The sequence below is a fragment of the Brachycentrus maculatus genome, unplaced genomic scaffold, assembly GCF_059751285.1.
Source record: "Brachycentrus maculatus isolate JH-2025_06_01 unplaced genomic scaffold, ASM5975128v1 h1tg000147l, whole genome shotgun sequence".
In the NCBI taxonomy this organism is placed as follows: Eukaryota; Metazoa; Arthropoda; class Insecta; order Trichoptera; family Brachycentridae; genus Brachycentrus; species Brachycentrus maculatus.
Genome location: NW_028280900.1, coordinates 2027517 through 2052894, shown reverse-complemented (window position 1 = coordinate 2052894; position 25378 = coordinate 2027517). Strand labels below are relative to the sequence as shown.

Here is a 25378-nt window from a genome sequence, read left to right as displayed (position 1 = left end):
ATTTATTTAAGATTACCTAGGACTGGTACTTGTAGTGTAGGGCTGATCATCTTTTCTTTGTGTATTTAACGATCAGGGTAACACTGCTTCTATACGACGCAGTGCTCCATGCACTATAGGGTGCAGATAAGGGTTAGAAGACCCTGGTTTTACTCGAGATCGTTTCTTAATTAACGATAAATTAATGTTTAGATAACTGTGTAATTCATTTACCAAACAATATTATTTTATTCCCTAAAATTAATCAAAACATTGACACCCATAAAACAGAAGGACGAGGTTACCTTGCGGTTGTGAGTTTGAAATATTTCAACTAGGCTAAAAATCATTCATTAAGGCTATTTTGAGAAACGGCCTTTATACCATAAATGTTTATTAGTCGAGTTAGGTTGAATGGCTCACCTTGGCTATCTGATCCAGATTGGAATGGAGAAAGTCGTGCACCTGGATAGCAGACTTGGTGTGCAGTTGGGAGTGCCACTTCAGGATCTGACTGTACACATCATCACCTCTCTTCAGCATCAACACATTGTCCTGGAAATGTACAAACTGTTATATTGCTGGTTTCAAAAGAAGAATAGGAAAACAAACACGAGGAAAGGAAAGAGAATAATGGTGTAGCTTTCTACCTTTCTCTTCGGTGGAACAAATCGATAAATGGCGAGAGTTGTCATGCAAAATAAACATGTTTTTAGTACCATCATTAGTCTCGTTGAATATTAGAAATTCAGATAGAAAGTCCCCACGTTTGGATATAAATGTCAGACATCACATTGTTAGCCCGTTACACACGGCTAAAGACAAGGAGTTGAGGACCGACCTTGACGGTGGTAAATAAGAACTAAAAGAAAAATGTGATCACACCAATGCCAATGAAAACTAACTGACTGTCAAAGTGTGTCAAATTATTACAGTGATAAAATTAGTGCAGGAGGGAATGCAAGCTCTATCTAGCGCATTATTGCTATTTGAGATTGGAAAAGCATAATCTGCCACAAGTAATTTTCCAGTTTGTTTCTAAAACACACACATTTCAGACGGGTATTTTTTTACACCTACAGACCACTTGCGCGGGGATTTGATTATTATGTACATATAGTTAAGACCTTAACAAAGAGATTGTTTAACAAAATATTCATAAAAAAATCAAATAATTGAAAAAAAATTGCCTTTGAAATGAGGCCGGCGCAGAAGATAAAAATACCCTTCCCGTCCTTATAAATCAATCGACCGTACGGGTAGAAATACCTTTGCCATCCGAAGCGTGTTAATAAAATTTTCTTGTAACTCTTAATAGCTGTGACATAAAATATGTGTGATACACAGTCCTCTGGGGGGGAGCGTGGGTACTCACGTCCACGGGCGCGCCGACCTTGCCGATGCGGTAGAGCAGGAGGGCGGCGGAGAGGAAGAGCAGCACGAGCAGCGCCGTGGCGGCCAGCAGCAGCAGCGCGGGCGCGGAGGAGGGCGGGGGCGAGGGCGGCGGCGGCAGGCGGCGCTTGCGCGTGCTCGCCTGCGCCAACAGCAGCGGAATGGACGGCTTGCGCGACACCACACCCGACACACCTGCAATAGCCAAACATACGATCAAATTTGGATCTCAAATTAGATAATAAGACAGCAGCAGGCACCTCGGTGGTTGGAGCACTATGTGCAGCACAGTCGAGGGACAACTGAAGAGCCATTGTTTTGACAAAACAGTAATGAGGCCTAAGATGACAAGAAGAAGAACAATAAAATTTTACTTTCAATCTTCATTTAACTGTATGATGACTTATTTCAATCCCATTTTGTTTTAAAGTCTAATAATATGCAGTGGATGATAGAACTAATACTCATACAGGCATATTTTAGCAATGATATACAGTGGGACTTCTCATAACGAGTAATTCGCATAGCCAACATTTTTTGTATTGTTTTTTGACATCTCATCAAAGATGAAGAAGAACATGGAAGTCAGGGCATATACGGGGCTGACGACCGTCATAGGCTGGTTTAAGTGATCATTTTACACACGTGTAACATTCACCATTTCTACCCATTATTGATAACCACACTACTCAAATTCTTGGAAGTTATATATATATATATATATATATATATATATATATATATATATATATATATATATATATATATATATATATATATATATATATATATATATGAACCAATTCAGAAACATTGTTCATGAATCACTAGAACTTCACTAGAGACATCTATTGGTGAGATGAAAAGAAGCTTTTTATTGAGCAGAAACTCTTATATCAGTATAACTTTGTCAAAAAATAATATGAAAATTAACTCCTATAATTGGAGATAATCCAGATTTGTGAACAAGTATGTGGACACACTCAAAATGTTGTAAGCATTTTTATGGTCGTTATAAGAGGTACCGCTGTATTCCATGCATAAAATTCCATAGTTTGTGAAGCTACAAGGGCTTTTAGTGACGTAATAATTACAGTTGATCACAATTAGGTAGGTGTTCAATAGCGAGAAATGCAAAGGATGATTTATATTTTATTTCAAGATTTTATTGATATTTCAACATAGATAAAGAAGTTCATTGTAATGGAAATATGGGGAAATTGAAATATATTGGCTATATAATAAAAGTAAGTGACTTAGAATTTTATACAGTGCCAGGCGATAAGAACTGTAAATATTACGATTTTAATATACTCATTTCAATAAAATGAGATAGCGACAAACTAATATGAATAAGGGGTGAAATGCAGCGTTTGTAAACAAATAATTGGACACAATATTTCATATTATTTATATATTTATTTCATAATAAATTTATTGAAATAATGGAATAATTTAGAAGAACTGCTGCTGATGTTGTTGATATTTGCGGGACAGGTTAGGTTAGGCTGTGTGCGTGGGGGGGATTTGGACTTGTTTAGAGAATGAGTACTGACTAGTGAGTCCCGGCATGGCGGTGTCCACTTCCGAGGTGCGGGTGGTCCTGAGGCGGGTGCCGTCGCGCAGGAGGGGCGAGGGGCAGGGGGCGGGCGAGGGAGGTGCGGGTCCGGCCGCCCGCTCCCGCTCCTCGGGCCCCGACTGGCTGCACGACGAGTCCTCGTCCAGAGACACCTCCGACTCCCCCTTGCCCAGGCGCAGTTCCTGAACAAAAACACCAATCATCAATGTAGATGCAAACTTTTAAAGAATATGAGACTATGGCTCTGACAAAGAGAAATGCAGAGAAGCTTAAGTGCACACAGCGATCCATGGAAAGATCCATACTTAGTTTAAGTCCGGTGGATGAAATAAAAAATGAAGATACCAGGAAAAGAACCAAAGTAGAGGATACCACGGAACGCATGGCAAAACTCAAATGGCAATGGGCAGGACACATTGCGAGACAGGACCCCACAAGATGGACGCCAAGAATTTTACGATGGAGAACTTGGGAGAACAAAAGAGGTGTTGGAAGACTCTAAAAGAGATGGTCCGACGACATACTCGCTGTGGGGGGTAAAAACGAGGCCTATAAGTAAAGAGGCATATATCCAGCAGCGAAAACAAAAAAATAACTTTATTCCAAAATTGTGAATAAAGTTATTTTTATTCACAATTTTTAGAGGATTATAATTTTTTTCAACCTGTTTTTCTAGAAAAAAGTTGTGCATTGTCACTTGCCATATATAAATGGTTTTCTAAATATTGAGTAATGTAGTTCACATTTATCTATCTAGATAAATGTGAACTACACTTCTCACTTAAACCATCTGATGACAGATGGAAAGCCCCGTTTCCATATAGATTTTATAATATGATTATTCAATATTTCATAAATTATGATTGTGCTATATTTTGAATATGTTTTGATTTTCGTACACAAATGCTGGATTTTCTTCAGTTAGGAGTTATCTCCTAAGTGGAGCAAATCCAGCATCTGTGAACTACAATCAAAACATATTTAAAATATTGCAATTTGACTATTGGCGTAATAAATGTGTATTAAATATCAGTGATGTCCGATGGGTCATCCTTGGATTATTCCGGACCATCTTTTTAGTGAGGAATTGCGGTACTAACCTTGGGCAAGGGAGATAACTCAGCGATGGGAGCGGGCGAGGCCTTGAGCACCTGAGTCATGAGCTTGTAGGTGGTGTCGCGGGACAGCAGGCTGCCGAACACGTGCTTGTCCTCCAGCGTGGTGACCCCCACTGCGTTTGGGATGATCCGGGCCATCTTTTCCTTACTCACGCGCACCACGGACGACAGGGGAATTAGAAGCTGCAAGGAAAAAATGTAGTTTTAAAGAAATCCGTTCAATCCTTTCAGGAGTAGTGTCGTATAGGCGCAGCAAGCCCCGACCTCACCCAGATAAGTCAGTACCAAGTGGTTACATGGCTGTACTGTCGGATACTATGTTTGAAGCAATACTTTAAGAGTTCGTTTGTGTGATTTGTAAGTAAGCATTATTATTGAAAGACTTAAAAGATTTGAGTTTATTTATAAAATACAACTTAGTAGACTCAAAAAATCAGTGTTTGATTTTAACATTTAACATATACATTAAAATGGAGTTCTACAAATTAAACGCCAAATCTATAAATAGACTTAAGAGTTTATTTTATTGGTTTAAGCAAAATATATTCGGCGTACTACCTTTTTCCTTTTTAGTTCAAAGCGAAATGGAAATTTTCAAATTATTTACAAAAAGACATTATTACAAGCTACAAATTTTATGATGTTACATTATTTGACTTTGGCTGTTGTCGTGCAGAAAGGAACCAGTCCACAAATTTGAAGAAAAAATATGTCGATTATGGGATTTTTTATGCTCTTTCTATTGTAAACAAAATCAGTCAAATTATGTTAGGTTTTTTTTATCCATGAAGTTTGATTGTGGTCATTAATTTTGATAAAGTAGTCAGTTCACATTGCATTAAAAACTTTAAATCTCAGTATTGTGTATGAGGACCATTGTTTTCTGCATAATGGTAGCCATTTTACAACCATCCATACATTTGCGCTTTTGACAGTTGCCAGTTTTGTTTTTAAGCCAATTCTAGCAAATTTTATGATAATAATAAGAGATGTAACGAGTCCGGATACTGGAAAAACGGGTGATGAAAAAGCATGGCCACTGTGGTGCAAAGATTGATGCAAACTGGATCCTAATTTATCGGATTATAAAAATAAAACATACATATTTTTTTAAAAAATTAATAAAAATTAAGCTCACCTTGGTTACATAGCCAAAAACATTTGAGTAAAAAGCAAAGTAGTTTTTAGTAATGTAGAGGTGGCCCTGCAGCAAGATGTCTCCCACAAGGGCGCAGGAGTAGTCTGAAAAATAAATCACACACATTAGTCTATATGAAGACCAATGTGTCCTGTAGACGCCTTTAGTACGTATCTGACCATAAAATGATTGCTTCAAATATTGAAAATATGAAATCAAAGGATCAAATCAATGGTTGACAAAATAAATAGTTGCTAATTATTAATACCGCTAACCATATACAATGGTGCATAAGGCGCCGCGTTGCATAGATGCGGTTCAAACTTTATTATTGATTGTGATCATTCTTGCGCTATAGATTCATAAAAAAATATAAAGAAGAAGGTGGATCGACATAACTGCTATATGAGAAAAGAAATGAAGAAGAAATAGCAGATAGAACAAGGAGAACAGCTGCAGAGGTTAGGGCACTCGGGATTGAATACCAGTAATCGTTTGAGTCTATTGAACACTGTTAATGTGAAGTTCTATATTACTAAAGAAAAATTTTACTACTATATTAGTCATTGATTATAATCAAGGGAAATCCCTAGACAGGTAGCTTCGCCGCATGCGTAGGCAGAGAGAATAGAAACATTCTTATCTTGAATGTTTTCCGCAGATACTTTGTGGCACATTTTATAATATCTTTATAAAATTAATTAACTTTGTTTTCACCACTTTTTTTATTAATACAATTTAACCTACCGGTTTCGACAATACCTTATCATCATCAGGGTTTATTTTAAATCAAAATATTATTATTATTATCACATACCTGCTGATTATTCCCACTCCTGTTATTCTTGATTATTTAATATCACTATTATTCAAATAATAGTAATCATTATTACCATTATTTAAATAAAAATAATATTAAAAAATCAAGAATGTCAGATACTGAAAAGTGGCACGTTAGGAATGGGAATAATCGGCGGGTATGTACGAGTAGATGAATGAATATGGAAGAGGCGAAGAATGTCTGCGATGACAGAGTGGTTTGGCGTTCTATTCTCTCTGCCTACCCCGGAAGATACCTGTGCAGGGTTTCCGCTGGAACAGGGGAGCAGAACGAGGAGGATATCGGCATTCAGTGCACCGAGGATGGACACATGGAGGGGTGATGGGATGGGTGGAGGGCCGTGCGGCACTTACAGTTGAGCACCCGCTCGTCCAGCGACGCCTGCGGGAAGTGCCTGTGGAACTTCTTCTGCCTCGCCTTGTGGGACACGTGCGCGGGCGCCGCCACCGCGCCCCCCGCGCCCCCCGCCCCCGCAGACTCCGTGCCCCCCGACCCCGCGTCGCCCGACCATGATGGCTGCTTGCCGCTTCTGCAACCGAAACCAAACACTCCTTAGTGACCAGCCACTAGCGCACAATGACGACATATTTATGTTTTGTACTGACATTTCTTGCTGGAACTACATTTTATAGAATAAAATAACAAGTGTGTAATTTTTTCCACATGTATTTTATTTGACCAGCAACCGGGTTTCGTCGTTACCGACCAGTTTGACGATGTCCAATAAAATTCACGTGGAAAAAATTACATAATTGTTATTTTATTCTATGATGATATATCGCCAATCCGTGAGAAATCACCTCAGGGGCCTTTAACAGTCATTTCAAGTTTCGCAGTTTTCCGTTCTCACAATTTGGCATTTACATATACTTATGTACATATGATATATGCAGGAGTTTTATTCCATGCAACGCGGTGGAAGGCGTTCCGGCACATTTTTTCGCGAATATTTTTTTTTCAAAATCAATTAAACAAAACAATGTTTGCGCTTATATAATTAAAAATTATGGTATATTTGTATAATTCGTCAAAATGATAAAATATGGTATTGTAATGAATACATATTTAAATAACATTTCAATACATATATATTTATTTAGTAAAAAGCTTGACATGAAGTGAGTTCCGGGACCTTTTATGATTTAAAAAAAATCGATGGATCGTATTGACGCAGTGTTATCTTGATCGTTACTTATATAAAGGCAAAGATAACTTCTGGGCTTCAGGGACCAGTCCAGAGTAATATTAAATAAATATTATTGTATAAAATCATCAATATTTCAATATTTATTTTCACCCCCCCCTCAGGGAATCGAATCCGGGACCTCCAGAGCGGTAGCCAAACACGCTAACCATTATGTATGTATGTATGTATGTTATAGGGTGAATTATTATAACTGTTTTTAATTCTTAAGTGGACCTTAAGAATTTTAAAATAGGTACGTACGTACATGATTTATCAATCGTGACCTGAATGCAGAACTATCCTAACAAAATTCGATTTACGATTCTTTAAGGCCCAACATACGATAAATCGCAACTTCATTTTCTTTAAATCCAGGTAAAATTTAACGTCCTTGAATTTTTTGCTTAAAACACCGTTTTTGTAATGGAAAAATAAGTGTTTCTTCGAAATATAATAAATATATGGTTTTCAAAAGAAAAGAGTTATTGAAAGATAAGTAGGAGAAAAAAATTATATAAAATATGGTTTCCATATATGTTCTTTAAAAAAAATCAAGTACTATTGTATCATGACTGCAAGTCAAACGTAATAAATTGATATCTGAAGGGTTGGAAGGATTCGTGCGCAATCAGCTTCCACGCAACTAGCTTCATTATACGATGCTACAAACAAAAACCTTCCTTCTCGCTGGGAAAATGTATTTATAAGGCGTGAAACGTATGTGTAAAACAATTTAAATTCGACTTTTATTTTCAGAGTTTTAAAATAAAAATCAGTTTATATTTTATTTACTCTCCTATATCATTCGTGAGTTAAGGCCAAGGATTCGTTAAATAGGAACTTAATTTTCTTTAAACCCAGGTAACGTTTGACGTAATTGTTTTTATTTTTAAAACACTATTTTTGTATTAAAAAAAAAGTGTTATTGAAAATATTTTTTCAATACATATTCTAAAAATCCAATATGGATTCTAAAAAAAGTTGAGGGTGACCAGGCGCCCGGCTCTATGCATTGCCGGAAGCCAACTGAGTTTTATTAATGCGAGTTTGGCCTTAAAAGTTCATTGTTAAAGAAATGTTTTTGAAAAACTAAGTTGCGATAATCCTAATTTATTTTTAGTGCTGTAGTAACGGGTTGCATATTGTAATGGGTAGGTTATCTACTAAATCTACATCATATATTTGAGTACAGCGTACAATTTACTATCTAGAAGGCATTGCAATATAAAAAAATGTAAAATATTATTCTTAATTACCTGCAATTTTCTTTAAATAGCTTTTTTCTTCATAAAAATGCCTTTATTGTTGGAAACCAGACACCGTTGGCATATTTTATAAATTATTCATTAAAAATAATTAAATTTAATCTGTTTCTTATTTTAATGAACTTGCATATAAACGATCTAGTTAAATTTAGCACGTGTCACAAAAGTACGTAGAAAATAATTATTAGTTCAGCGGACGAAATTTGTTTAAAGCAATTGCTCGAAAAAAGAGCTCGTCTGCTCCTTTTCTATATTTGGTAATGTCAACAGCTGATATTATATATTCAGAATAAAATGAATTAAACATTTACGTGGTATTCTTTGCATAAAATTATTTCTACACATTATTTCTGTTAAACTTGAACATAGATTTTTTTTTATTTGGGCTGAATATGTTACTATGAAGATATACTTCCATATCACTCATTTGCAATTAGAGTCAATCCCAAAATTCGTGACACTTTAGGAGATGCTTTTAAAGCGCTAAAACTTCGTTATGTGTTGTTGTACAAAAACATTAAAAATAATTTAAAACTAAGACCAATGTCAAAACTTAAACCAATGATTACAATGGATAGATAACGTGCTAAGTACGTAGTGTATGTAGATAACTTTAACTCAAACTCAAAATTTGATCTATGGCAAGTCGACTTGTAAGTCTTGACCGTTCATAAATTCTCGTTTGTGTTGCCAAATGTGCTCACCACTTGAATTCAATACATATCTTGGATAATTTGGGAATCATTCGCAGTACAATTTGTATCTGGTCGAGTTTTATGGAAGATAGAATGCATTTTATTACGAAACATAGGTTTAAAAATGTGAAATCCTCCCATCATACCTTATGAACCCTCAACCGCACCCGATGGTGCATAAGGCACTGCATCTTTATCTAGATCAATAACACACGAAGGAAAGGTGATCACCCTTCCGCCTCATTTATTTGACTGGTATTTATTCCCCTAGGAATCGAATCCGGGACCTCCAGAGCGGTAGCCAAACACGCTAACCATTATGTATGTATGTATGTATGTTATAGGGTGAATTATTATAACTGTTTTTAATTCTTAAGTGGACCTTAAGAATTTTAAAATAGGTACGTACGTACATGATTTATCAATCGTGACCTGAATGCAGAACTATCCTAACAAAATTCGATTTACGATTCTTTAAGGCCCAACATACGATAAATCGCAACTTCATTTTCTTTAAATCCAGGTAAAATTTAACGTCCTTGAATTTTTTGCTTAAAACACCGTTTTTGTAATGGAAAAATAAGTGTTTCTTCGAAATATAATAAATATATGGTTTTCAAAAGAAAAGAGTTATTGAAAGATAAGTAGGAGAAAAAAATTATATAAAATATGGTTTCCATATATGTTCTTTAAAAAAAATCAAGTACTATTGTATCATGACTGCAAGTCAAACGTAATAAATTGATATCTGAAGGGTTGGAAGGATTCGTGCGCAATCAGCTTCCACGCAACTAGCTTCATTATACGATGCTACAAACAAAAACCTTCCTTCTCGCTGGGAAAATGTATTTATAAGGCGTGAAACGTATGTGTAAAACAATTTAAATTCGACTTTTATTTTCAGAGTTTTAAAATAAAAATCAGTTTATATTTTATTTACTCTCCTATATCATTCGTGAGTTAAGGCCAAGGATTCGTTAAATAGGAACTTAATTTTCTTTAAACCCAGGTAACGTTTGACGTAATTGTTTTTATTTTTAAAACACTATTTTTGTATTAAAAAAAAAGTGTTATTGAAAATATTTTTTCAATACATATTCTAAAAATCCAATATGGATTCTAAAAAAAGTTGAGGGTGACCAGGCGCCCGGCTCTATGCATTGCCGGAAGCCAACTGAGTTTTATTAATGCGAGTTTGGCCTTAAAAGTTCATTGTTAAAGAAATGTTTTTGAAAAACTAAGTTGCGATAATCCTAATTTATTTTTAGTGCTGTAGTAACGGGTTGCATATTGTAATGGGTAGGTTATCTACTAAATCTACATCATATATTTGAGTACAGCGTACAATTTACTATCTAGAAGGCATTGCAATATAAAAAAATGTAAAATATTATTCTTAATTACCTGCAATTTTCTTTAAATAGCTTTTTTCTTCATAAAAATGCCTTTATTGTTGGAAACCAGACACCGTTGGCATATTTTATAAATTATTCATTAAAAATAATTAAATTTAATCTGTTTCTTATTTTAATGAACTTGCATATAAACGATCTAGTTAAATTTAGCACGTGTCACAAAAGTACGTAGAAAATAATTATTAGTTCAGCGGACGAAATTTGTTTAAAGCAATTGCTCGAAAAAAGAGCTCGTCTGCTCCTTTTCTATATTTGGTAATGTCAACAGCTGATATTATATATTCAGAATAAAATGAATTAAACATTTACGTGGTATTCTTTGCATAAAATTATTTCTACACATTATTTCTGTTAAACTTGAACATAGATTTTTTTTTATTTGGGCTGAATATGTTACTATGAAGATATACTTCCATATCACTCATTTGCAATTAGAGTCAATCCCAAAATTCGTGACACTTTAGGAGATGCTTTTAAAGCGCTAAAACTTCGTTATGTGTTGTTGTACAAAAACATTAAAAATAATTTAAAACTAAGACCAATGTCAAAACTTAAACCAATGATTACAATGGATAGATAACGTGCTAAGTACGTAGTGTATGTAGATAACTTTAACTCAAACTCAAAATTTGATCTATGGCAAGTCGACTTGTAAGTCTTGACCGTTCATAAATTCTCGTTTGTGTTGCCAAATGTGCTCACCACTTGAATTCAATACATATCTTGGATAATTTGGGAATCATTCGCAGTACAATTTGTATCTGGTCGAGTTTTATGGAAGATAGAATGCATTTTATTACGAAACATAGGTTTAAAAATGTGAAATCCTCCCATCATACCTTATGAACCCTCAACCGCACCCGATGGTGCATAAGGCACTGCATCTTTATCTAGATCAATAACACACGAAGGAAAGGTGATCACCCTTCCGCCTCATTTATTTGACTGGTATTTATTCCCCTAGGAATCGAACCCGGGACCTCCAGTACGGTAGCCGAGCGTGCGGACCATTACACTATGGAGGCGGACAAATAGATGAGTGAATAAGTAAATAACCTTTATGTGTATATAGCCATCATCTGGTGTTGGCTTTCATTATTGGTATAGCGATAATTCTAGGAATAACAAAACTTACATAAAAGTCACTATTATTCGTATATAGTGGATATTTTACTACAGAGAATATGATATCTTATCAGATCCTGTTGCCAGGCGCTTGAAAAGTATATCGGAATCCATAAACGTAGATAAAAGAAGAAAAAAGGGCAAAATTCGCGCAAATATTGATTCAAGGCGAGTCCTTATAAAAATTAACATAGGAAAGATAAGATAGCAAAATCTATGTAAATAAAATGATACCAAACGAACCTATCTTCAATTAATTTATTATTAGATTAAAACCAATATTTTTAGCTTTTCCACTTTTTTATTTGACCAGCGACCGGGTTTCGTCGTTACCGACATCATCAGACTGGTACCAGTCTGATGATGTCGGTAACGACGAAACCCGGTCGCTGGTCAAATAAAAAAGTGGAAAAGCTAAAAATATTGGTTTTAATCTAATAATAAATTAAAAATGCGATTCCATCACGAAGTGTCAGTGGATAATATATATCTTCAATTACATTGAACAAACTTATCGGTTGGTCGATTACAATGGATAGATAACGTGCTAACTACGTAGTGTAGATAACTTTAACTTTACTTTTCGATTTTTATTTCTTAGAACTTTAGCATTCTGAAACCGTATTGTCGATTCGTATTGTCAGGAAGTAAAAGCTAACAAAAAATGTTACCGAATGGAGAATTTCTAGGAAGCGCTTTTATTTAGAATACAGAATTTTCGACAATCCAAAAATGTCCTGCTCCATTTTCTCCCAGGGCCTTCACTTTGAACGGCGATCAGCCTGACGATCTCGTTTTCCGGCGAAAATCGACGATTGCTCAATTAGTATAATAAAAACACATCTGATTCTCTGTCCTGAAGGACAATACGTAAATTTCCGGTTGACAAATGTCAAATTAGCTTCCAAAACCACCCTAAATATCCATATTATAAACTCTACGGATGAAATGTCAATTTATAGATGTCTCAACTTGATATAAAACCATCATAAATTCATCAGAACATCTGAAGAAAGTGATCGCTTAAGCCAGCCAAATGCCAGCTCGTAAGCGCTGGATGCTTAGGCTTCCATCTTCTTTCATATAAAGAGGAACGATACGATCATATGAAGTTGAGAAACCTATAAATCAAAATCAGCTAATTTGAATAGCCCGTATTAGTTATTGAATGAAATTCATGCGTAAATTTATGACGTCAAAGGCGCCATACTCATAGGTGTACATATTTTTACAAATAACTTAGTATTTGGTAGATAATAAATAAATAAAAAAATTCGAACAGAAAACTACGATAACAATATACATATTACTAACGTTATATGGTCGGTACCGACACACAATAAGAAGTCATAGTACACAATAAACAAAGTTCAGTAAATTAAGGATTTTTTTAAAAGTGGTTTGGTTTTTGAACTGGCAACATTGTTTCTACAGACTGTCAATTTGACCGTTGACATTTGATTTGTAGCGAGTACGTTTTGCCAATTTTACCATAAATAGACTGAATCACTGAATTACGAGCGTCGTAGGTTCGTGAATGGGTCGAAAACAATATTCAGCTTGATCTTCTTTTTCATCGCAAAATTTTGTTCACCGATGAGGCACATTTTTGGTCAAATGGCTATTGTCAATGAGCAGAATTGCCAAATTAGGAGTGGAGAAAACCCAGAAGCCCTTGTCGAGACGCCCTTACATCCATTAAAAGTCACCGTTTGGTGTACTCATTGGCCCATATTTTTTTAAAAAAGATAATGCCGCCCAGAATGTTATGGTCAATGGAGAGCGCTACATAACCATGATTAATGTCTTTTTCGTACCTCGTTTGAATGGCATTGATGTGACAGAGCTGTGGTTTCAACAAGATGGCGCAACATGCCACGCGGCGGATGCCACCATCAATTTATTGCGGGAAATTTGAATTTGTATACCTCTAAAAAACACCGTATATAACGTCTTGTGAGGCCATATCATACAGACTGTATACACAAATGCATTTTTATGATGGTCGTATAGTTCCGACAAAAAGTTGATAATATTTTCACAGCAAAGAAAACTGATATGAAATATTATGAAATGTTTGCATCAGGAAGAACTTCCTTTAGTAAAAAGAAATAGCGGAAATAAAATAGCGGGAGAAATCGATATCCATACATTAAAAAAATATATATTATAAGTATATTTTTCCTTTATTATTTGTGCCCTGCTTAATATATATGTACAAAGTAAATTTACAAAAGAGAGATCGTTACATATTTCCAACCGTGTTTTCAAAGACATCTTGTATGGAAAATTAATACAAAAAGGTAAAGCAGTGCAGTTCAGCCGCTCTACTCTATCACACTTTGGCTCCATATACGAGTTTACAAGAGATAAGTTATTACATATAATTTATAACAGAAGCGTGCATTTCAACTGCTCTAAACTAACATGCTCCATATAAATATACGTGCTAATACAATACAAGTAAATATAGAGAGCAAAATTATTACATATACATATCGCTCACTCCACTCCTTTCAAGAACGTCATAAATCAAAAAACTTGATTTTTCAGGAGAACGATTTTTTTTTAAGTTTAAAAATATAATACAATTTATTCAAAATAAATATCAAGCTACTTATTGAACTTTTTACTGTGCAACAGATCTTTTTAGGTGAAACCTGAAGGTTTTTTCTCCATTTGAAAAATATTTAGTGTATTTAAAATAATTATTAAACAATACCTTTTCTTGAAAATGCAAAAACAACACTTTCTGCCCTGTAGCGGGTAAATATTAAGTTTAAAATATGCCGCTTTTGCCGGGATATACATAGTTCATTTTCTGGGCATTCCGAAAACATGCACAACTGAAAATTGACGAATTTTGATTTATGACGTTCTTGAAAGTAGTGAGCGATATGTTATACGTACATTGTGGGTGTACACATGGCACGTAATTATTAAAGTTTTTTTTCTTTTGAAATTGTTAACTGCATCGGTGAAATTTTGAATAAAAAAGTAGAGGTTTGGCACTCAATTTTTGTTTTATACCCAATTTGTCGAGTTACGAAAAAAAGGTAAAATTGTAAAGGCGAAAAAAGTTTGCAAAGGCAAAGGGTGTGGCGTTCTATTTTTTCGGCAGGGGAGCGGGAAGCGGCGTGATGTTTGGTTAGTTTCGCAATAAAAGCATTTTTTAGGCCGCCAATTTTTTATAAACGGCTGTGTAAAAAAATTTAAGAAATTAAAATATTATTATTTCCTTCGACTTTCAATTCGACGAAAACGATTTTTTTTTGTGAAAACGATTTTTCCATTATAAATCTCCATTTAACATGTTTTTTCTTCATATTTTTAGATTTCACTTACTGTAGTGTGGAATTGATTAAAATAAGATTTTAAAATTTTAAAATTATCATTTTTTAGTAACACACCGGCACTCGGGACCCATGTGCCAAAAAACCATTGCGATCGTAACCGCATTCGTAATGTTTGACGGAATACTCAAAGGCAACCAACTGGTATCTACGTACCTTGTATCTACCTCTAGAATTGCTTATAGTCTATGGGCTGTCAAGCTGTCACGAATCTCTCACAAAGTGAGGTTACGACATACATATCTATATCGTAAAAAATACGTTTCAACAATAATGATGTTTTGATGATAGCATTATCATTCATTTATTACTATTTATTTACCTTGACACTAGGAAATATGTTTGCAAGAGCTGCTAATTTTTTATCACTCAAGTAATCGTGAAATAAAATTGAAAAAAATACAAATAATATTATACCTGAAGCGCACGGCTTGTCTCTTTACTTTTGGGTCATTTAGGATCACGGTAACATCCCATTAACCCAATATAGTGCCCAATGCACTACTATGACTGTGGAGTATGTTAAAATATTGATATCAGTAAAAAAACTTGTATAAAGTGTATCACTACGATATTAATACTTTTCTATTCGCACCACATCTGACTGCGAGCAGTTTTAAATTTGCATTTTTTAAGAAAAAGGTAATACGATCAACTGCGCGCAACGCGGAGACAATGAAAATAATCGATCCCATCGCCCTGTGGGTACATTTCATATTATGGATAAATATGTACATATGTATGCCATACGTTTTACGTAATTATAACTAATTGTATACTCACTAAAATAATATGAATATTTTGATAAAATAAAGCGCAAGCGGAAGGTTGTACACCAATTTGCCCCTCACGTTTCAAGTAGGTACGTATTAGAAATTTGAAATTGGTACATTTTATTGATAATTTATTTCGATATTTATTACGATCCGGTCTCGCGGTTTAAAGAAAAAAAAACATATAAACACAGTAAAATTCGCATTCAGATCAAATAAAATCGTAACGACCATCGTAAATAAATAATTTAGCAAAGATTCATCGCATTCGTGCCTGTCTAACGGAGAATAATATAAACTTTGTATCGAAACTACGCTTCTTACGTAGATCGAAATTCAGCAATGAAAACCAAACCGTAATATTTATAGATCTTATTTCGTCAATGTTTAGAAACCGAAGACAAAAATGCTTTAAACGCTTTTAGCTTTCCCAAAGGATAAACGTTTGGTTTTCTTGTTTACGGTATCGTATTATATTATATTATTTCTCTTTCAAAGACAGACAAATTGAAATCATTAACAGTTTATCGAACACCCTCCAATTTTGTTTGTTTGTAAATCATTGATTGATCGGTAAATGTCACTCAATAAATCAACACATTTGATGTTTCTGTTATTGCAAGTCATGCATGTTACGATTGTTGATAACCTTATTTCCTGTAAGTTCAAAAATAATTTGTTTTTCTTACTGATATGACGAAATATACTCGTAAAATGAAATCAAAATGGAGTTTAGTTATAGAAAGTTCGTTTTTTGTTGTTGTGTAAACTGCCCTATTACATTAATTAAAGGACGCATATTTTTTTGTATTTTGGTGAGACATACGAATACATAACATACGAAAGCGGTTATTAAAACGTACTTGACCATATATACAACTTCAAAAAATCCAGGCAATAAGGATATTCATTAATGTATAGATAGTGAACGTTATACAAGTGTATCAAGTGATTTAAGCTGACGGATCGTGAGCTCTGTAAATGCCCACACTTCTGTATTCCCCTCGGATAAAAGGATACCTTGCCTCTGTTAGAACACCTTTCCAGTTTTACTTATAAAAAACAAAATATAAATCGTGCTTCGAAAGGTAGAAGTCATCCTCCATGGGGTGGATTGGAAAAAAGTTATTAGTAAAAAAATGGTCTTACCCGTCGCCATTGGAAGAATTTTTGGAATCTCCAGAAGTGTCTGAAGAGTACTCCTCGTAGGACCTATTGTCGTCGTCTCCAGTAGAACGAGACATAACTGATGAGCTCGTATACTCGTACTATCACCAACACTGATTTAAAACTAGTCACTGATCATAATGTGGGAATGTGCGGAGTTTGTGAACAGCTTTTATTACGTTCTCGAAATCTCGGTTAACCTTCTTGACATTTTTAATAACGCTAAACGGAAAATAAAGAACACGATTCATAAAATATAGTATACGGAATAAGTTACGTAAAAATGGATGCTTATCGATCGCTGTATTCGTGTTGCATTATCAAACACAATCAGATTATTTACGATTGATTAATAAATTGATATTGGCGAGTGGCTTTGACAGGTCTATTCGGTGATACGAAGGTTTCGAGGATGTTAGGTAATTATTATCACAAAAGTTCGAACTAGAATTTAGCGCCATTTGAAATGCTTTTTTTTTAATATCTCAGAAAAATCGCATAAATTAATCTAAAAAATGAAGAATTGATCGTCAACATGAAGATTCTCAATTAAGTAAACGAGATGCTAGACGTCTAACTATTTCAGTTATCTTAAAAGATAATTTTTTTATCTTTATGAGGAAATTATTGCAATCAACAAATTCATTGTCGCCGCTAGACATTGACACATAGACAGCACAGGTGGCATACTTAGCAGGTGAACATACGAGTATAATGAAATATGAATGTATCAACGATATGTGCCGTGCAACAGGTGCAGGTGGAATCGGCAGTTGATAAAGGAAAAAAGAAGTTACACAACAAATGAAATGCGAAGACGGTCCACTACATAGTGCAATATCCTGTGGTGCTCTGGCGCAGAGCGAGGTGTACATCCCTCGCTCATTCCTGGTTCGGCACATTCTTTGGGTTTTTTAGTTGTACATCAATTTTATGGTAGTTTTGTTGGCATTGGCCTCCGCCAACGCCAACAAGACCACCGGGACCACGGACGGAGCGTCCGAGCTTCCATCGGTGGTTAGCCCAGATGATTAAGGCCCAGCATTCGCGACTTATCGCAACTTAATTTTCTCTAAATCCAGGTAACATTTTACGTAATTGATTTCTGTCTGTTCATGCCCGATTTTTTTTTGAAGAATGTATAAGTATTAGATATTTTTTATTATTTTTTGACATCAAAGATGACGAAGAATTGGAAGTCTGGGCATTTACGGGGCTGACGACCGTCATAGGTTGGTTTAAGTGATCACTTTACACACGAGTAACATTCACCAATTCTACCCATTATTGACAACCACACTACTCAAATTCTTGGAAGTTCTATATATATGAACCAATTTTGAAACATTGTTCTTGAATCACTAGAACTTCACTAGAGCATCTATTGGTGAGGTGGATATTTTTTGGTTGAAAAAAAAATTATATAATTTTTTTAAACTCCTAACCTTTCAATGACTCTTTTTTTCAAAAGTATATGTTTATTTAGAAGAAAAACTTATTTTTTCAATGCATAAACGGTGTTTTAAGAAAAAAAAACAATTACATAAAATGTTTGAATTAACGAATACTGGGCCTTAATTTGAATAAGCATTCAAGTGAAAAATAACGGTTATTCTTTTAATCGAATACTATTTTAATGTCATAAAAATAATTTTATGAAAATTAATAGATATGTATTATGGTTTTGATGGTTATGTAAAACGTTAGCAATGAGCCATAACGACTCGAGCAAGTTATCAAGTCGAGTCGAGCCACCAACACGTTTGCTCTCTGCAGAGGTCAGAGGTCCCTGATTCGTGGACAGTATCTGTCAGCCCTTTGGGAGCCAGGATGAATGCAGCTCAGCGAGTTCGGCACAATGCCGCAAGACACAATGGGGTACCGCTCAGCGCAAACCGGTACAAATTCCCGGAGACTGAACAACCGTAGTCAATCGGTGCCTTCTGCCCAGTAACCAACGACGGACGCGGACGGCCAAAAAACTACTTAGCATTTGCGAACGGCGAAACAAGACTGCAAAACGCTCGGTGTTTGAAACATTTATACGAGTTTTTCAAAATAATATTATTTTGAGAAATAAAAAGACATTGTTTTTTGATCCACTCACATTTTTATTAACAACCAACTAGTTTCGGCAACAACCTGTATAAATAAATAAATAAATAAATAAAATAAACCCTGAAGAGGGCAACAGGTTGTGGTTGAGCAACACAACAAAAATCTGAGTGGATCAAAAAACAAAGTCTTCTTATTTCTCAAAATAACATATCACTATGATCCACAAAGTTAATGCTTTCAATATTCAAAATTTACAAAATAAAACTCAAACTTTGTTTTTAACCACTTTTATTCTTGGTAATTTTTTCCCACTTTGGACTTTTGTTTTTGGTAGAAATCTACCCCCGAAGATGGCAAGGTGCTTGTCGAAACCGGTTGAAAAAAGTACCAAAAATAAATATGGTTAACAAAGTTTGATTTATATTTTATTCAATTTATAAAATATACCACCAAGTATCAGCAAAAAACATTCAAGAAGTATTCACAACTTCCTTGAATAATTTAAGATTATAACGTAAAGTCCATTTAAAAAAAACAATGATCCTCTCCTCGTCCGGTCAAAATTACATATTATATTCTCTAAAATCTAAGTCACCGGCGCTCTAGATAATAATTACACCGTATAACAATTACAATTGTTTATGCGTTATTTCATAGTTAGTAAATAGGTTTCGTATTGGTCGATATGATTTGCCGCCACAAAAATGTGTCGATTAAATACAGCTGTGACAAACGTCGGCAGTCATCTTCCTGTTTATTTTTTATCAGAAGAGCCTCCCTAGATATACATTTATATTAAGAGATGATTGTGAATAGAATACGAGTGACCTAGTAAATAAATCAGGTTGAAATAATGCTAGAGGTGAAAAAAAACCCACATCTAAATATTGAATGTTTTAAGCGTGGGATGATCGAAGTTGACACAAATAATAAGAAATTTATGCATAATTTCTCTTCAGCAACGTGTTAGGAAAATATGCTTCAATGTTTTGCGATGGTAAGTATACCATCTCTACATAACATGTAATCTAAATTCAACGGTTACGAAAAAAAATGTAAAGTAAAAATGCGGGCAACCAGGTGGCATCTAGCTGCGACGGGTTCTTCGTACGCAATTTTAAGTGAACACGTTAAACATGGATGGAATTACATTGAATAGAAAGCGATCAAATGTTGCGCGTAAAGCAGACTAAAATATTTGTTTAAATAGGAAAAATGTTGTGATTGGCACAAACGAACGCGTGCAGTAGTATAAATATACTAGCTATCAATACCGCGAGATAAGATTAAAAATAATTTGTACATATTTATCAAACACGATCCCAATAATAATTATTTGTAAAGATATATCGGCGGTTGTTGCTATGACATTGCAAGTTTAAGGGGCATCACAATGTAATATTGCCATTTACCATAATAATCATTGAAGCGATTTTTCTCTCTGATATTCATTGATACCCGAAGCGAAGGGCTAATCACCTTGTCGACATGTAAATATCGATCAACATAACAGTATATCGATAAGACGTAGTGCCCTATTCACCATCGAGTGCGGATAAGGGTTAGAAGAAAAATAAACATCATGTATTTATTAACAAAATTAGACACACTTTTTTACTAAAATCGAATAAACACTAATGAAATTTAAGTAACTTGTTACTTTTTAAAAAAAATCGCCACTGCTTCATAAAACGTTGATAACTCACCTTTCTTAAAAGGAAATTTAGATAAACCACCTAACTTACGCATATAAAAGTAATATGAAGGGAATATTGTGCACATTGATTGTACAAACATTCCCGCGATTTTATAACATGTACATAAGTATAGGTAATTATACAGGAACTAAACCAAGAATTTCTAAAAGAAATTGGATAGTGAAGCAAGTAGGTAGAATGAATAAGCACTGAAGGTCAATGAGCTACATAAATTTGTCAGAGAACGGGTTTCATTGAGCGGTAAATAAACAAAAGTGTAAAAACTATGAGACAATCCATTTACTTGGGTTGGCGTTGTGTCTTTAATATATTAGTAGGCATCATCACGTCATTTACCTAAGTTCCGTCATCATCAGTTCGACAAATAATATAAGAAACAATAGCAAATACACGCAATGAGGGTAATATTGCCCACTTTTATTTTGCAATTGCACTTTTATTTATTTATGTAAGTTATAATCAAAACACTTATGTATGTTGGGTCTTAATCAAGAATTTGATGAATTCTATAACAAGACATTTTTTTAAGAATCTCGTAACAGGCATTAGAATATTTCCGATTTGTGAGAAAGCCTTTTTGAAGGCGTTTTTGTTTTGTATAGAAGAATAATCGATTTATCAAAGTCATTTTAAATTTATGTATTTACATAGAACGCCTTACGGGAGATTAAAATTTACAAATGTAATATTTCGGTTTTGTTCCATATTAACCTGGGGAGTTCATAGTTACCCGGAACGATTGTACGCAAATTTTTACCTGTAGGATCTATGAACGAACACCATGCGCGTCCATTAACTCAACGGTTGTTCAAAAAATAAAAATAAAGACGGTTATTTTTTACTGTCAACGTATGCTTAGATTAAGATCAACCTCTCGTGAAATAAAGTTTGACATTAAGCGTAATTCTATTACAACCTCAGAAAATAAGTACTTGACAAGCAATTTGTTTTTTTTTTAATTATATACATGTCATATTCAGTTGACATCATGAACTGACGAATTGAAAATCATCATCATTCTGTACTGATCTGCTTGCCTCATTGAATTAAATTGGGACATTCAGAAATGACATAATTTTAGTGATCGGCCATTAAAAAAATTCTGGTTTTATCTTGTAACTACTTTCATCTTCCCAAACAATCTGGATGTATTATTATTATACATGAAAATAAACGAAATACGTGGAATGCTATTGTAAAAATTATTTTCTTGCTATTTTTTATTTGATAATACTTTTCAATTAACCCCTTATCAGAATCTAATAAGAGTGCGTTTTTATTAAAATCTCGTTTTAAAGATTTTTTCACAGTTCACAAGATTTCACCATAAAAATTATGAATTTTTAAAAGTATGTAGTACGTAATAGAGTTTGATTCGCGGAAAATATTTTATGTGCTTTTTGGGAATTAATTGTATTTTTAAAAAATATCATTCATTAGTCAAAAAATTATCGTGAAATAAATATATTTGGAAAAAATACGATGTGATGCCCCTAAATATAAATATTTTCCATTCAATGTTATGTCACTGTTACACAATTTTTAATCTTTACTTCCACATTGACGACAAAAAGGAATCAAACCTGAATTAATATTATATTTAAGCAAGTTTAGATCTCGTATAACTCCAAAAACCAATTGAATATCTTTTTTTTACTATTTTACAGTCTGACTCTGATTTATTGACCATACTAAAATCCTAATTTAAAAAATGACAATTTCTCTCTCCCGAAGAACCCGTAAAGTGTGTCATCTGACCTTTTCGAGGTAGTAAAATAACCACGAAGGTGCTTGGTATTTATACACATACCCATCCTATGAAGCACTCATTTAGCATTTCATTTGTACCCTAGTACTAGTACTATATCTACGGATCAATATCCCAAAAAGCATTGCAACAAGGTCAGTGAGGTAAAGCAAACAGCCATTTGTGCCACTAAACAATTGACATATTGCAACCATTTTTGGAAAACCAATAAAAAAAGTAGTTTAAATCTAGAGAGAAAATGATGCGGAACGCATCGAAACACGTGTTACAGTAGATTTGAAGAAATAGTGGTATTTACTAAGTAAAACATGAATTAAAAATAGAAAATGACAGCAAAACTTAGGATTACAATTTTTCGACAATTAATCAGAAATATCATTTATAGTACACGATGTTCATTCGTTTATTTGTAGTTTTATCTTCTCTTCTCATTTATTATATACTAGGATTATGTAAACATTCTTTTGTAATATTTTTTTAGTATGAAATGTATATTGTAATGGATATTGATGTGTAATTTATTTGCATAAAATTTATCATCCGTAAAGCAGTTCATTTATTTAGTACCTATTTCATAAACTAACGCCGTTTTTTTCTTCTCTTCACATGGAATGTTATCCGTACCCAATAGTGCATAGGGGACTGCATCGGATCGAGTCGTTGTTGACTCGATTATCAAATACATAAATGAAAGTGAGGTGATCAGTCTTTGGCTTGGATACGAGGTACCGGACCAAGGAAATTTTAAATAAATATGAATTATTAATTATCAGTTCAAAAACAGTATCCGTTTTTTGATTGACAACTTACCTATGTTAAGCTATTTTGAGCTGTATAGCGTCAATAATGTGTGGTATATTATATATTATTGAAGCAATCTTTTAAATAAATATTAAGATACGTGAATGAAACGATGCAACATGAAAATAGCGATAAATCTCGAGATTTTCTATACTTAATAACATGCTTGCGGTTTGCCAATATATGACTCCATACAACAGCGGCATGTATATTTTTTGTATAACTCACCGAAGCCATCAATTTAAACGTCAAAAATTATGGATTTATTTGATGGCTAGGATTGCGAATAACTTTTTAGTAATTCCGGCTCAGAATAGCATCAAAGCGCAATAAACTCCGGCAGACATAGCGACTGCTTCAGCACACGGGTCCGTAGCTCCTGAACCAAATAACCGAACACAATGTGAACACGACATAACAAGCACAAACTGTCTATAAATAGTGTCGGACACTAAACTGACATTTGGAGAATCAGTGCTGTCGATTCGGTAAATATTGCAGCCGGCACGCGAGACACGAACGACCAGCGATGGACGAACGCCTACCGCCTACTGAGCACAAACAATACTAAACCAGCCAGCTGATACTGCAAGCTGGAAGACCTGTTATAAACAGACATACACAGCACAAAAACCAGATCGGGCGAGTACAGTTTCAGTCAAAATTCACCGTCCAATAGTAAAATTGTTAATAACTATACATAAATTAATTTGAATATAAGAAATACTGTGTGAACATCGAGGTAACACGTAATCTTATGTATTTCTTGTTACTCGGTTATTTACAGTTTATTAACATTGCTTTGAAATGGTTTTGCTGAAACACGCTCATAATTATTTTTAATTAGCATCAATTACATAATTTTTACTCTGATGTAAAAAAATGACGTTACCTAAAGTTATGTGCATATTATCAAAATGTTTTACAATAAATTAATTTATACGTTGTAATACTTTAAAGAGTTTACTGTAGATGTATGTATGGTACTTATATGTGAATATGTATTAAAATACGAGTCAGGTAGTTAATAAGAAACGTGATATATTCATAGATATTTATTTTGCTATAAACTGTTACGAATGATATATATTGTACTTAAAAAGTAAGTTTTTTTTTAAGATGCCATCATTTTTCATTAATACACTATCTATTTTTTTTAAACACTTAGTTGGACCATTAAAAACTACAGGAGCGCATAATTTAAAGGATTTGTTTGAAATGAAAAAAAAATGGAAAAAATAAAATTGGAGAAAAGTGATAAATTTTCGCACATGTATTATATTTTTATGATATTAATTTATTTAGTAACTTATATGTCAATTAGATCAATTTTAAAATGATTCACTTGCGAACATGTTATATCATGTAATATGAGTAATAATGCGGTTATTTACATTGAAGAAAAAACTGCATTGAAACACGTAAAACGTTATCACGAACGTTTAATTATTATCTACAAATAAATTATTTCAAAATAAAGTTTCATGTGTTGCCTGAAAGTATTTTTTTTTTGATATAGTAAGTGTACGTCCAATTCCGGAGGACTGTGATTAACACGTTTGCGTTATTAACTGCGATGTAGTATTTCAAATGTGATGTCGCTACATTATTTGATGCACTATCTTATTGTACGAATAGGATATGAAAATCAATGGAAACGGATTTCAGCGTAAATGAAAGGATATAGTTCATATTTTAAAAATTGTTTTAAATATCTCTTAACATAAATATCGCTGGTACAAAACAAAACTGCCAATCCCTCCGCGTTCTTCAGAATTATTCCCAACTCCAAAATAACTCCCAAAAATTCCCAACGGAAATTTTGAATTATAATTTAAACAAAATAATATTATGGTTCCATTAATGTAGCCGGGGACTTCTGTTTCTATTGCACGCTTTATTGATAAATAAAATACGTCATCCGTCAATTTACAAACTAATTATTATCAGCTGTGATAACACGGAGATTATGAACACATGCTACAATTTCTTGGCGTTAAACCAAAA

At 34.0% G+C, this 25378-nt stretch overlaps 1 protein-coding gene across 4 annotated transcripts in view; it reads right to left on the bottom strand.

Moving 5' to 3' along the window:
• The window catches only part of LOC148308841 (uncharacterized), a 153754-nt gene that overhangs the window by 1401 nt on the left and 126975 nt on the right, over positions 1-25378 (bottom strand). For all 4 annotated transcript variants that reach the window (XM_088261136.1, XM_088261135.1, XM_088261137.1 and 1 more), the window contains 6 exons: positions 6401-6576; positions 5207-5310; positions 4051-4251; positions 2928-3132; positions 1355-1566; positions 403-534 (listed from right to left, as the gene is read on the bottom strand). In XM_088261136.1, coding sequence (XP_088117262.1) covers positions 403-534; positions 1355-1566; positions 2928-3132; positions 4051-4251; positions 5207-5310; positions 6401-6576 — 1030 coding nt within the window. The remainder of the gene's footprint in view (positions 1-402; positions 535-1354; positions 1567-2927; positions 3133-4050; positions 4252-5206; positions 5311-6400; positions 6577-25378) is intronic.